The following is a 16,050-nucleotide window of genomic DNA, read 5'->3' as shown; positions in this document are numbered from 1 at the left end:
AGGTACAGGTCCGGCAGGGGGTCCGTGTAGGCTCGGTCGATGTCTTCCTTCGGCTTCTGAGGTACGGACCCTTACACGGGGTCCGTGTATGGGTCCGGGTGTAGTGACCCGTTCCAGAATCACCTACTAATGAAGAACTAAGCATGCAATTAGCTTAATTAAAAACAATCAGAAATAAAGGCGGAAAACTGTCACCAAAAGATAGTTATACAACCCAATCGAAAATCCAGGACAACTAAACTAAAAGGAAATATACGGTACAACCATATCGAATCAAAAAGATACCGAAGAACTAAATCAACCAGCTACTCAACGTCCTCCTCCTCCTCCTGAGCTGTCCAACCTGAGGCCTGTCCCGTGAGAATGGGGTGTCCAAGATAAACAAAACCGAGGACGTGAGCGATAAGAACGCCCAGTACAAAAGCATGAGTATACAAACCTATATGAAATGCACATGCTATGATATGATACCAGGGTAGTCAAGAAACAGGAGTAACAAAGGATCTCAAAATGCTCAGTCTAGAGGCGCCAAGTGGATAGTGCCGCGCGGTACTCCTCTGGGTCACTGCATCCACTATAAGAACAGACGTGGACCTAAAATGTCCCGGATCACCGAAGCCCTCCCGACCCGTCGGCCACTGTGTACTCTCGGTGTCCATGCGTCCACAAGACAAGATAGGGCTGAGCGGCCCCACAAGATATAGCTTATCTCGAAAGAGATACAGCTCAACAGTAAAGGCTATCTCGAAGGAGATACGGCTCAACATGAAATGCAACATGCAGTAATAAACGTGACATAATAGCATGCATCATATGACATATATCAATGCACCACATAATCATGCAACACATATAAGAATGTATACTCGACCAGGATATCTCGGATAGTACTTTCGTACCTCTATCACAGCAAGCCTAGCCTTACGCAACACCGCTAATCAGGTCTAGAACAAGCCTTCGTCCGTCGACAGCCCTTTGATGTCGATTGCCTCGTAACTCAGGCGTCGCTACACTACCAATCCTGGCAGCTCTTGGCTATCGCTCGACCGACAACTAACCCTAGAAACCTTCCAAACCTCTCAAAATGAGACACAACTTCAAGAACTTGCCATCCAAAATGAGGAATTCCGAGCACTATTTATAGGCTATGTTCGGATCCACCGAACCCACTTCGGAACGTCCGAACTCCTACGTGTCCATCAGCTCTTGACACCTCACGATCAGATCCACCGAACCTACACTTCGGAACGTCCGAACTCCCACGTGTCCATCGGCTCTTGACACCTCATGATCGGATCCACCGAACCTACACTTCGGAACGTCCGAACTCCCACGTGTCCATCGGCTCTTGACACCTCATGATCGGATCCACCGAACTCACTTCGGATCGTCCGAACTCTTCGGTGCTACCGAACCATCTTCGGTCCGTCCGATCATGACCATGGTCAAAATTACACATTAAACCTTCTTAATCACCATTAATCCGTTAATTACCCAATTTGGAATTCGGGCTACTACATTCTCCCCCCCTTAAAAGATTTCGTCCTCGAAATCAGGCTTAGAGGATGAACAAAACGAAATAACAACATCGTTATTACATCTCAATTGTTGTTGAACACAACTGATCTAGAAAATCCCGAAAGACTCGATTCATCAGATCCATGAACACTGCTGGCGCATTCGTCAATCCAAATGGCATAACTAGAAACTCGTAATGCCCATATCGAGTACGAAATGCAGTCTTGGAAATATCATCTATACCAACACTACCTGTGGAGGAATCAATCGCATAGATGAGGTAGCCTTCCCCGCCCGCCTCTAAAGCACGACAGGCTTTCAGAGCAGATACCACTGGCATCGGAGGTCGCGCTCCCTCACCATAGAAAAACCAACTAGAGCTCTCAGTCGTACAAAACTGAACAAGCTTCTGGTAACAATCCACGGTAGCTCGGTAGGTAGTCAATAGGTCTATACCTAGAATACAATCAAAATCTTCCATCTCCAGGATCATAAGATTCGCAATCAATTCGTTACCCTCAAAATCTAAGGGACAACCCATCACTAGACGCTTCGCTAACACCGAATGACCCATCGGGGTAGAAACGGAAAGAAATGACGTTTAGAGAAACATATGGTAACTTATGACGCTTAACAAATCGTGCAGAAATGAATGTGATGCTCCGCTGTCAATAAGAACAAAAGCAGGAATACCGCATAAATGAAAAGTACCTGCTATGACTCTCTCTGTCTCATCTGCAGCCTGATCCTGGTTCAGCGCAAAGACCTGACCTTGGGCACGAGGTCGAAGATTTGAACTACCCACTGCCTGACCCTGCCTCCTCTGCTCAAGTCGTCTGAGATCCGGAACCAGATCCTGCTCCACCTCGCAACTGAGGACAATTTTTCTTGAGATGACCCATCTCTCCACACTGAAAACAAGCTCCCGCGGCTGATCGGCATTGCTCCGATGGATGGTTCTTCCCACAATGCACACAAGAAACCTTATTCTTATCAAAGCGGAAAACACCGCTAGACCGTGATCCAGATCCAGAAGAAGAAGAACCAGATTTCTTGAACGACTGAGATCGAGGGCTCAAAGTACTCGGAGGTCTAGAAGAAAGAATAGCCCTACCACGCTGGAGACTGATCTCTGCCTGGCGACACCGGTTCACTAACCCATCATACGAAGTAGGATTATCACAGACAGTGACTCGATCAAAAATCTCCTGGTTAAGACCCTGGAGGAAATGGTCATACTTGGCCTCAGAACTGCCACTGATATGAGGGGCAAAGGGTAACAATTCGAAGAACTTCTGCTGATATTCATCAACAGACATACTCCCCTGCTTAAGATTCAGGAGCTCAATCGTCTTTGCCTGGCGAAGGGCTGGAGTAAAATACAGCTGCATGAAAGCTGCACGGAAATCGGCCCAAGTCACCCTACCCTGAGACTGGACTATCGGCGCAGAAGTCGATCGCCACCACTTGCGCGCACGGCCTTCGAGAAGAAAACCAAGGGTCTCCATCTGCTGCTCCTCGGTGCACTGGAATGCACGGAAACAACTCTCCATGCGCTCTAACCAATCCTCAGCATCATCGGGAGTCTCACCGCCGACTAAAGGCTTAGGCCCCATCTGAATGAAACGGTGCAAATCAAAACGCCTAGGACCATCCCGACGATGACGATGTTCACGATGACACCTACGATCGTCCTGGTCACCCCAACGACCTACACTTCCCTGACTACTCTCATCACCATAGTGGTCAGCCATCGTTACAAGATAGAATGGGGAAAATGGTAAAATGGTCAACGAAAATCCCAAAACAGAATCTATATCCCAAAATCGTAAGCATGCTCTGATACCATAAATGTAGTGACCCGTTCCAGAATCACCTACTAATGAAGAACTAAGCATGCAATTAACTTAATTAAAAACAATCAGAAATAAAGGCGGAAAACTGCCACCAAAAGATAGTTATACAACCCAATCGAAAATCCAGGACAACTAAACTAAAAGGAAATATACGGTACAACCATATCGAATCAAAAAGATACCGAAGAACTAAATCAACCAGCTACTCAACGTCCTCCTCCTCCTCCTCCTGAGCTGTCCAACCTGAGGCCTGCCCCGTGGGAATGGGGTGTCCAAGATAATCTAGACTGAGCATTTTGAGATCCTTTGTTACTCCTGTTTCTTGACTACCCTGGTATCATATCATAGCATGTGCATTTCATATAGGTTTGTATACTCATGCTTTTGTACTGGGCGTTCTTATCGCTCACGTCCTCGGTTTTGTTTATCTTGGACACCCCATTCCCACGGGGCAGGCCTCAGGTTGGACAGCTCAGGAGGAGGAGGAGGAGGACGTTGAGTAGCTGGTTGATTTAGTTCTTCGGTATCTTTTTGATTCGATATGGTTGTACCGTATATTTCCTTTTAGTTTAGTTGTCCTGGATTTTCGATTGGGTTGTATAACTATCTTTTGGTGACAGTTTTCCGCCTTTATTTCTGATTGTTTTTAATTAAGTTAATTGCATGCTTAGTTCTTCATTAGTAGGTGATTCTGGAACGGGTCACTACACCGGGTGTTCTCTTTGCCCTATTTTTCTGGGTGTTTCTGACCTGGCATTGCGAAGCTTAACTTTTCTTTCTTTTCATTGGATTTTATCATCTTTTAGTCAAACATGCAAATAGCAATAATATCACGAATTAAGCGCGAAAATCGGAATAAAAACGTCAGATAAGCATGAATACGACAAAATAAAGTCCCTAAAAAGCTATATGATTCGTGCTTATCAATTCCCCCACACTTAACCTTTGTTCTTCCTCGAACAAATCAAACATGAAATAAAGATGAGAAATATGTAGATTCATAACTCAAGTAATACAATAAAAACTTCTCAATTTGTCAAACTCCTTCATCACCGGTCAAAAGATCATGCTTCGAATATTACAAGATTCGTTTTCATAGCAAATCAAGAGTCAAAGACTACCCAGTAAAGATCAACAGAATGAGATGTGTGTAGTGTGTAGGTCAGTTCTAATGCTCATCACCAGCTACTTGGTTTCAAGGTTACTCATTTCATTTTTTTTTTGTGTGAAACGCCCCATATGCTTGACTTTCATCTCTCTCTCTACTAAATGTTGAACGACGATGACTTGGTTAATAGGTCTTTTAAGCTTATAACGTAAGGCCAAGGCTCACGGCTACAATAAAGGATATGGGAATCAAAGGTGAGAGAAAATAAATATATTCATGAAGCGCATTCATTCAACTTTCAACTCTTCACCCTTCACTGTATTTTTATCAGCTTGAGAGCACCATCATCTCCTTCCTTTCTCATTGTCCTTCAACTTGCAGCCACAGATTTTTCGTGTGTCTTTAGTACTATACACTTTATAACACACAAACTCTTATTTTTTTCATTTATTTTCGTAGATCAAATAAATCCACTTCTTTTCATTCAAAGGTAGTTCAACCACTCCTTTAGATATGCCTTTTCCATACATGTGAGTTTTTGAATATTTCAAAGCGCTCGAAGGGTTTATTTCTCTCACACGTTCGGGTAGGATAAAAGTGTATAGGCTAAAATTCAGGTAGTTGATGTGGGACATTGAATAAATTACGAATGAGGTCTAATTGTGTATCATTGACACACACACCATTCGATTTTTTGTAGGCTCAAAGGGGGTTACTAGAGATAATAAATGATGTTTCAGGTAGGCTTGAAAGACTCAAACGGTCCAAAGATCGCCTAAATCATTCCTAAGTCACCATCGTTCATATTTTGGCTTCGAGGGCTAATCAGACGAGTTCTAGGTTGTTTTTTTTTTTTTACCTTGCACCAATTCACTTTCAATGAGCCAAAGATTGACCATGTACGTGGAATGAAATGTTAATACAGAACTGGTTTATGTCTGACTCTCTCATTACAATTACGACTCATCTCATTCAAAACTAGTCATGAAGCGATTTCCCGGGTGATTCAAAATCTAACAGATTGAGCCAGTTATCAAGTAAAACAAGAGTTATTTCTTTAGATGTAGTCTCATCCTATGTGAAAATGCTTTTAAGTGTTGTGCAACGACGTGTAACAAAACTGGCCCACCCCCACACTTTGAATTCGACACTGCCCTCAGTGTAAAGCGATGTAACATGTATTAACAAGGCAGTTAAAGTAAAAAAACTTCCCTGGTATCATGTCGAGTACGTGGTGCCAGTGTGGTAGAGCGCAGCAATTCCTGAAAAGAACGACATCGAATTAACAAGGAAACGTAAAAAGAATATGAGAAACACTCAAGCATTCAAACAAAATAAAATCTAAATAAGAATAATCATAAATAATAAGCAGTCCCCTAAGATCAATAATGACATCTGAATGAAATGTAAAAGAAATAAACGAGAAAACTGGTCATAGCTACCACATGTCCTAACAAAATAAAGCAAATTACTCATCATCGGATCCCAACTCCAAGTCTCTAATTCATCGAGTGCAGATATGTCCCAGGGTGGTGTATAGGCATCGGCGGACTGTTGCTCGATTCGAGCCAATTGAGTGCGAATGTCGTCCATGCAATCAATTAATGACTAGTAGAACTAATGTCTGCCTCTCGAGGTGCGCTGTCTAGGGGGTATACCAGCTTGAGGGCCAGCTCGGGCATCCAATGTCGCATCTTCCTCCACACGATCTTCCCAGGCTCGGTCATCGAGTGTAGGTGGAGGTACTGGGGGGTCACGGGGATGAGGACTGATATGTCTACTCCCTGGATTACGGTACCAGGCACCCTGTCGGAAGCCGAAGGAAGACATCGACCGAGCCTACACGGACCCCTTGCCAGACCTAAACCCGGGGTCCGTGTCTGCTATCCTAGAGAGAAGAAAAATCCAGAGTGTACACGGACCCCGAGACGGACCTATACACGGGGTCCGTGTCCACGGTATATGGTGGTGGTGGGTTGCGGGAGTTGTGACGTGCAGACGGCGAGGGTGGTGGCGACAAACAGCGGTATTGGGCTGAAGGCGGCGGTCTGGAGTGGAAGATTGAAAAAAAGGGGGGTTAGGGTTATTGAAGATGGAATCCGTGTAGACTCGGGTAGCGGACATCTTGGAAGGAATAAGACACGGACCCCGTGTAGGGGTCCGGAACACGGTCCGTGTAGACTCGGGAGTTTGGCATTTGTGAAAGGAACGCACACGGACCCCGTGTAGGGGTCCGGAATTAGGTCCGTGTAGACTCAGGTAGATCGAGTTTAACATTTTTTTTTTGAACACTAAGAACCAAATCCATATGTGACACCATGAATGTACAATTCTATAAATCTAATCCTCAAATTTGAAACTCAATCAAGCACACAAGATTCAAGAATTGCACAGAAACTTCACTGGTCTATTTGACGTTCTGAAACCGCTCGCCCTGATAGACTCTCCCACACTTGAGAAATCCCACCGCCAGTGCATAAATTACCTGCTCCACCATTAACTGAGATTAGTCACGACATATGCATAAAGCAAAAAGTAAGGAAACTAAAATAAAAGATGAAATAAAACTAAAATAAACACTGGGTTGCCTCCCAGCAAGCGCTAACTTATAGTCGATAGCCTGACTGCACTCCCTTTTTTCAGTTTGGATCCTGCAGATCCACGGTGTTCGGCTCATCGTGCATGGTACCACCATGATAAACCTTTAGCCTATGCCCATTCACCTTAAATGCTCCAGTTGCTTCACTAGTGATCTCCATTGTCCCATAAGGGAAAACTTGCGTGATGGTGTATGGTCCTGACCATCGTGAACGCAACTTACCGGACATCAACTTCAGTCGAGAATTGTATAATAGTACCAGTTGTCCCACCACAAATTCTCGATGAACGATGTTCTGATCATGCCAACATTTGGTTTTCTCCTTGTAAAGCTTGGCATTCTCATACGCATCCAACCTAAACTCATCCAATTCGTTCAGTTGCAGTACTCTCTCGTCACCTGTGGCTTTAGCATCAAAATTTAGAAATTTAGTAGCCCAATAAGCCTTATGTTCAAGTTCAACAGGTAGGTGACACGATTTTCCATACAACAATTTAAAAAGAGACATGTCAATGGGGGTTTTAAAAGCAGTGCGGTAAGCCCAAAGTGTGTCGGTCAAGTTTTCTAGACCATTCTTTCCTTGAAGCACCGACACTCTTCTCAAGAATGCGTTTAAGTTCTCTGTTCGATACCTCGACTTGGACACTAGTTTGAGGGTGATAAGGTGTGGCCACCTTATGTCGGACCCTATACTTGGCCAACAGACTGTCAAACTGACGATTGCAAAAGTGAGTACCCCCATCGCTAATAATGGCTCTAGGTGTGCCAAAACGTGAGAAAATATTTTTCATGAGAAATTGAACGACAACCCTAGAATCATTTGTTTTGCATTCAAGTACCTCCACCCATTTAGACACGTAATCTACAGCCACCAAAATATACTTGTTCCCAAAAAAAACCGGGAATGGACCCATGAAATCGATACCCCACACATCAAATATTTCACAAACGAGAATATTATTGAGAGGTAATTCATGTCTCCTAGATATATTACCTGTGCCCTGACAATCTGGACATTTTGTGACATATTCATGTGCATCGTTAAACAGAGTAGGCCAATAAAAACAAGACTGTAGGACTTTGGGTGCAGTTCTAGTTGCCCCAAAATGGCCTCCAGCCGGACCAGCATGACAATGAAATAAAATTTCGCTTACCTCTTCTTGGGGAATACATCTCCAGATTATACCGTCTGCACATATTCTAAACAAATAAGGATCTTCCCAAAAATAATATTTCAAATCTGAGAAAAACTTCTTCCTTTGCTGATACGTAAAATGGGGAGGGATGAACTTACTTGATAAATAATTAACAAAATCAGCATACCATGGTAAACTGTTGATTTCAAAGAGTTGTTCATCCGGGAAATCATCGCGAATAATGTCATTACCTTGAATAAGATTCTTCAGACGCGAAAGATGATCTGCAACTTGGTTCTCTGTCCCATTTCTATCGATTATTGTCAATTCAAATTCCTGCAACAGAAGAATCCAACGAATTAGCCTTGACTTTGCATCTTTTTTAGACATTAAGTATTTCAAGGCAGAATGATCGGTGTGCACTACAACTTTGCTCCCAATTAAATAAGATCTAAATTTATCCAGAGCAAAAACCACAGCAAGAAGCTCCTTCTCTGTAGTGGCATAGTTTAGTTGGGCAGCTGACAGTGTCATACTAGCATAGTAGATGACATGGATGCATTTTTCCCTCTTTTGCCCCAACACTGCCCCTAGAGCTGTGTCACTTGCATCACACATCACCTCAAATGGCGACCCCCAGTCAGGTGCTATCATCACAGGTGCGGTGATCAATTTCTCCTTCAAAATTTTAAATTCCTGCACACACTCATCAGAAAAATCAAAGCGCACATTTTTATCAGAAAATTGGTTAGTGGCTTAGCAATGCAAAAAAAATCTTTGATAAAGCGTCTATAAAACCCTGTATGTCCTAGAAATCTACGCACTCCTCTGATGTTTGTTGGGGCGGGGAGTTTCTCTATCACTTCAATCTTAGCCTTATCAACTTCAATCTCAGTTTCAGAAATTTTGTGCCCCAATACTATTCCCTCTCTCACCATGAAATTGCATTTTTCCCAATTTAAGACCATATTTGATTCCACACATCTCTCTAAGACCTTAGACAAATTAATCAAACAAGTATCAAATGAAGATCCAAAGACAGAAAAGTCATCCATGAATATTTCTATAAAATCCTCAATCATATCATGAAAAATCATCATCATGCAGCGTTGGAAAGTTGCTGGTGCATTACATAGACCGAATGACATTCGTTTATATGCAAATGTCCCGTAAGGACATGTAAAAGTGGTTTTCTCCTGATCTTCAGGGTCAATAGGAATTTTCATATAACCCGAGTAGCCATCCAGGAAACAGTAGAAAGGATGTCTAGCTAACCTTTCCAACATTTGATCAATAAACGGGAGGGGGAAATGGTCTTACAGGTGGCATCATTTAGTTTTCTATAATCGATGCAAACACGCCACCCTGTAACAGTTCTGGTAGGAATTAATTCATTGTTCTCATTTTTAACTACCGTGATCCCACTTTTTTCGGAACAACTTGTACTGGACTTACCCACCTACTATCAGAAATCGGGTAAATAATACCTGCGTCCAGTAGCTTTATCACCTCTTTCTTCACCACTTCTTGCATAGCTGGGTTCAGACGCCTTTGAGGTTGGGTAGACGTCTTGTGATCGGCCTCCATCAGAATTTTGTGCATGCACATGGATGAACTGATTCCTTTGATGTCTGCTATACTCCAACCTATGGCCTTGATATTATCTCGCAGAACTCGCAACAGCTTCTCTTCTTCCATACCTGTCAAAGTAGAGGACACTATCACTGGTAATTTATCATTATCAAGCAAAAATAGATATTTTAAGTGCGAAGGAAGATGTTTCATCTCTAGGACCGGGACTTCTTCGATGGATGACTTTAAAGGTCTTGGGACATGCCCAAGCTCCCCAATCCTAGAGTTTACCGTTTTTGAGATTGGTCTGCCTGCTTCCAGATAATGAATGCATTCGTCCAGCTCTTTATTTCCCAATTCTTGTGGGCATGAATGGGTCAAACAGACCGCCAAAGGATCCTCACCAAGTAGTCCCTGCAAACCATACTCAACAAACTCGTCAGTAGCATCAATTCTAAAACAATCAGATGTATCATTGGGGTATTTGATGGACTGAAAAACATTAAAAACTACACTCTCATCATTCAATCTCAACACCAACTCACACTTGTGTACATCTATCAGAGCTTTCCTAGTGGCCAAAAATGGTCTTCCTAAAATAAGAGGAATCTCACAATCCTCTTCCATATCCAACACCACAAAGTCTACTGGGAAAATGAACTTGTCAACTTTTACTAAAACATTTTCTACAACTCCCCTAGGATATTTAATAGATCTATCAGCTAATTGTAGGGAAATTGTAGTAGGTTTAACTTCACCAATTCCTAGCTTCTCAAAACATGAATAGGGCATTAAATTTATGCTTGCACCTAAATCACACAAAGCTTTACCAAAAAATGAAGTTCCTATGGTACAAGGGATAGAGAAGCTACCTGGGTCCTTAGCTTTTGGAGGCAACTTATTTTGTAGAATTGCAGAACATTCCTCCGAAAGCTTCACTCTCTCAAAACCCACTAGTTTCCTCTTGTTTGATAAAATTTCTTTAGGAAATTTTGCATAGGAGGGCATTTGAGCTAAAGCTTCTGCAAACGAGATATTTATGTGCAGCTTTTTGAAAATCTCAAGGAATTTTGAAAATTGGGTATCCAGTTGCAGTTGCTTTGCTCGTTGGGGAAATGGTAGTGAATTAATATCAACAGTGGGATTTGAGTTTAGAGACTTACCTGTTTTCCTTGCATCCTCGGGCTCTTGCTTGGTTGACCCCTTTTCTTTCACATTTTACTCAACATCAACTATTTCTTGCTTCAAGGGAGATGTCACTGTGACTGCATTGACGCCCTTTGGATTCTTTTCCGTGTCACTAGGTAGTGAACCCGGAGCTCGTGTAGCCATTTGTGTCGCCAACTGCCCTAGTTAAGTTTCCTCTCTTTGAATCATTGCATCATGATTCTGCCATCTCATCTCGTTCCCGGCTATGTCCTTGGCAAGCATATCCTCAAGATTCAACTTGCTATCCTGTGGCTTGAAACCGGGCGGCATAGAAGGTCTTGTACCTTGCAGAGGTTTAGGTGGTTGCTGAGGGGGTTTTTGTTGTGCAGGATGCTGCGGAGGGTTAAACTGTAGTTGCTCAACAGAATTTTCTGACGATTTCCACCCAAAATTTGGATGATTCCTCCAGCCGGGATTGTATAAGAAACTGTATGGATTATATTGCTGACGACCCTGGTTTCCCACATAATTCACTGAATCTCCGTCAAAACAATGTATTCCCTCATAAGATATATCTGGCATGAATGGCGTGTCACTAGATGATGATCCACCAACTATCTCAGCGTTTCCCTGAATTTGATGCACTGGCTTGGCTGGTATTGATTTATTTGCCTATAACTATGCCATCTGATGTGTCAACCCATCAAGCTTTGCTGTAATCGCTGTTAACGCATCCATTTCAAGGAACCCGACTTTCTTCTCCCTACGGCTATCTTGCCAACCCACATTGCTCTCTGCCATATTTGATATGATTTCAAGCGCTGCGGTTGGCGTTTTCCTGTATAAGCTACCATTTGCTGCTGCATCAAGCATAGATCTAACAGATGGATCCACCCCATAGTAGAACGTCTCAACCTGCTGGCCTATCGAAAAACCATGTCTCGGGCACATTCTTAACATCTTTTTAAACCTTGCCCATGCTGAATTTAATGATTCCCCATCTCTCTGTCTAAATGATGTAATTTCATTTCGCAATTGTGTAATCTTAGTTGGGGAGAAATACCTGTGCATGAAAACCTCGACTAATCCATCCCATGTAGTGATAGAACCAGCTGGAAGGTCTCGAAGCCATTCCATAGCCTCTCCTTGTAGGGAAAATGGAAATAACCTGAGTCGAATGGCATCAGTACTCACCCCATTGCACTTGATTGTATCATAGATTGACAGAAAGTTCTCCAGATGTGCATTGGGGTCTTCAGAAGGTGATCCTCCAAATTTGACTTGGAGTTGAATCATTTGGATGATGGCTGGTTTCAGTTCGAATGTGTTTTCCTGAATTGTAGGACGGAAGATACTAGAGCCATAACCTCCAAACGCTGGTCTGTGAAGCTCCATTAAATTACGCTCATCTTCTTCTCCGGCCATGTCTTTGAATTCTGGTTTAAGTTATACTTCAGATTCCTCTTCAAATTCGAATTCAAGAGCCAAGTTGTTGTTCTTTCGAGCTCTACGGATGCGACGGAGAGTGCTTTCAATCTCTAGATCAAGTGGCACTAGACTTTCGATGCCTTGAGCACGGCTCATATAACACGAGCTAGACTCCTGCAACCAAAATCCAAGTGTGCAATTCATGCTCCAAAGAAAGCAAAAATCAGAAATAACAATTTATAATAAAAATGCTTTTAAAAAAATTATATAAAAATAAGAACTAAGAACAAATGCCTAGTCCCAAATAAATAATTTATCCTAATATTAAATAAAAGTCCCTGGCAACGGCGCCAAAAACTTGACCGACGATTTCGGTTGGGAAAAATTCTAGCAAGCGGATTAGGTCAAGTTATAGTAAATGGATGACAAGTCCAAGTATCGATCCCACAGATACTATTATTTAAATACTAAGATCTAAATTATTCGATTTAATCTGAGCAAAAAGATAAAGTGATTGATGATAATTTAAACTAGTAAAATGTAAATTAGAATATATTAAATTAATAACTAAGATCAAATTTTCAGGACAGGTTTAAACTTGGGATATTTTCAAATTTAAATAAAATGACCGGGAACGCACAACGGTCCAAACTTTGTTTATTAGCATGCACTGGAATTAAATAACCACAGATTATTTGATGTCACGATGGAATTCCCTGAATTAACTATAAATCTATTTCTAGAGTTTATAATCCTATTTTCATTTAACAGTCCAATTATTTCTAATTGAATTTAATCAAACAAAAACGCATTATTTAACGATGGAATCACAGCCGTCGCCTAAAATCGCACATTGAAACCGAATACTATTTCTAGTCGATTTAACCGTGTGTAGATTAATATTTTTGAAGCTAAATTTAATCTATTCTCTTTCGAGTCAATATCAAACAACAAACATGCAATTAATTGGCCAAATTAAGAGCACGGAATTTACGCAAACATTAATCAACAACATATATTAATTCGTAGATTCAAATAATCTAGTGAATGAACAACATCAAAAGTTTGTCCCTATCGTGGTCCCGATCACAATAAAACTACTCCATAAATTCAACACTAGAATCAAATCTAATATTCGAATTCAAGAAAGTAAGAGAAGAGAGAATCTCAGCGATGATGCGCGGATCTTGCGTGCGAATTGCGCGGTTTTCCTCTTGAATCTCCCAAGCTGTCGCCGTCTTCAAGAGTTTCGAAGCTCTCGCCCTTTTTTTTTTCTCTTTTCAAGTCTGCTCCTCCTCCAAATTCAACCCCTCTTTTTTCTAGGTTTTCCCCTTTTATTTCTCTCCAAAATCACGAACAAATCTTCGCCAAAATCTGATTCTGATCTCAAGGGCACGGACCCCGTGTATGCATCACGAAAGGGGTCCGTGTAGGCTCTGCCAAAATTTCTTCCGAAACACTGGACACGGACCCCGTGTATAGGTCTGTCTCGGGGTCCGTGTACACTCTGGATTTTTCTTCTCTCTAGGATAGTAGACACGGACCCCGGGTACAGGTCCGGCAGGGGGTCTCTGTAGGCTCGGTCGATGTCTTCCTTCGGCTTCTGAGGTACGGACCCTTACACGGGGTCCGTTTATGAGTCTGGCTGTTCTCTTTGCCCTATTTTTCCGGGTGTTTCTGACCTGACATTGCAAAGCTTAAATTTTCTTTCTTTTCTTTGGATTTTATCATCTTTTAGTCAAAACTGTAAATAGAAATAATACCACGAATTAAGCGCAAAACTCGGAATAAAAACGTCAGATAAGCATGAATACAACAGAATAAGGTCCCTAAAACGCTATATGATTCGTGCTTATCAGTAACGATATCCAATTTGAAAATTTTGGTATATAGCAAAATATCGGAAAAATATACAAAAAGTTTAAAATATATAATATTTTAAAACAATAAATTATAAATTTTTTTAAAATGTAAGGTTTTTTTGGTTCGGTATACCGAAAATTTTGGTATAGTATCGGTATGAATTTGCTTATACAATAATTTAAGATATATTAACTAAAATTAAAGAAAATAATTAAAAATAAAATGTTATAAAAAATTAAATTTTAGTTTTAAAAAAGTACAAATAAAAGGAAAAATAAATAGATGAGAAAAAAATGAAAGTTTGTATTAAATGTACATCCAAATCTTTAGGTTGAATCAAAGACTTTTGTTGACATTTTATTGTTGTACTTTAGGCTATAATTCTTGTACTTAATAGAATTCTATAGAGTCATTAAAAGTCTATTGACATTTTGAATACCTATAGACTTTTGTAGAGTTTTTAAAAGTCAAGTTTGAATACCACAAGACTTTTTAAAATTCTACAAAAGTTTACATTGAATACTACTAAACTTTTATGGAGTATATAAAAGTCTAGTTTGAATACCTCTAGAATTTTAAAATCCATAAAAGTCATTAAAAATCTATAACCAATACACCCTCTTAGCAAATTGTTTTTTCCCCCTTCAAAAAGCTGTTTTTAATATTTATCTAAATTATTAATAATCCAATGATTTATTTAATTTACGCAAAAACTTCTATTGCCTCAATGATCAAACTTATGTGAGCCGAATTTACACTCCATTTATACAAAAATATCATGTTTATATTAAAAAACAAGATTTTCTCACTATGAACCTACTCTTTAGTTTAACAATAAAAAATACTAATTTTCAAAGTAACTCTTGATGTAACATTTTTTGTTTTTGAAAACACGATTGGATTTTCATTTTCCTTGTTTAGCAAGTAAATTTCGTACAATTGGACTGGGTTCAGACCTTAATTTACCTCCTAGATTGAAATTACTATGACAACATATGTTTATGTAGTTGGTAATACTGCATAAATTAAATCGAGCAAACGATTTAACTCCACTTTTTCAACACGTTTGTTAAAAAATATGCTTCTATACGTGCCCAACGTTTCTTCCACAGTTTGTGTTTTAGAGTGTAATAATAGGCAATGAAAATGGAGTTTGAGAGAATATATAGTATGGAGTGAATAACTTTTGATGATAATGGAATATGTGAATATATGTCATACTAGCGTTCCCTTTGAAATGAGATCGAAAGATACAAAATCAAAATAATAGATTCTCTCTTCATACCCACAAAATTTCGTTTTTATACTTTAGTCGGTTTGGCATATCAGACTCTAGTTGTGTGGGGACCCGGGTTCTAAATCGAATCTAATTGGGATTAACTGGATCTTTATTATAAATACGGGTCAATTTTTCGCTTTTACATTAAATCACATGTAAACTAAAACATAAGGTGATTCTATATCATACAACAAACCAAATGTACATCCAAATCTGTTTAGTACAAACATCCAACTAATGTTCGAATCTCAAATACAAGTAGTTCAAATCTAAACAGAAACTACTAATAATCTGCTGCTACACCCGGCATCACCACGCTATCAACTCTCTCTTCCTCGTCGTGACCCTGATCCTGCCCCACCTATCGCCATGCACACATACAGACACGACAACAGCCGGATAACTCCGGTGAGAACAAATCCCAGTATAAAACATGTATGCATGCAATGTAATAAATCATGTACAAAAGCATAGCATAAATCGAATAACATGAATTAAAATCTAAAACATGCAAAGGAATACAAATCTGTATTCACATCTAG

At 40.5% G+C, this 16,050-nt stretch overlaps 1 protein-coding gene across 1 annotated transcript; it reads right to left on the bottom strand.

Annotated features, from left to right (window-relative positions):
- Window positions 1-7,121: 7,121 nt before the first annotated feature.
- Window positions 7,122-10,797, bottom strand: LOC140815502 (uncharacterized). The gene is made up of 4 exons (XM_073174592.1): window positions 9,673-10,797; window positions 9,081-9,212; window positions 8,376-8,913; window positions 7,122-7,480 (listed from the first exon to the last, which is right to left on the bottom strand). Exons 1-4 carry the CDS (start codon window positions 10,795-10,797, stop codon window positions 7,122-7,124), a joined length of 2,154 nt encoding a protein of 717 aa, XP_073030693.1.
- Between the last annotated feature and the right edge of the window lie 5,253 nt (window positions 10,798-16,050).

This window comes from Primulina eburnea, chromosome 15 (genome assembly GCF_022965805.1).
Source record: "Primulina eburnea isolate SZY01 chromosome 15, ASM2296580v1, whole genome shotgun sequence".
Taxonomy (NCBI): Eukaryota; Viridiplantae; Streptophyta; class Magnoliopsida; order Lamiales; family Gesneriaceae; genus Primulina; species Primulina eburnea.
Note: the sequence above shows the minus strand (reverse complement) of the source record. Positions and strands in the feature narration are given on the sequence as shown.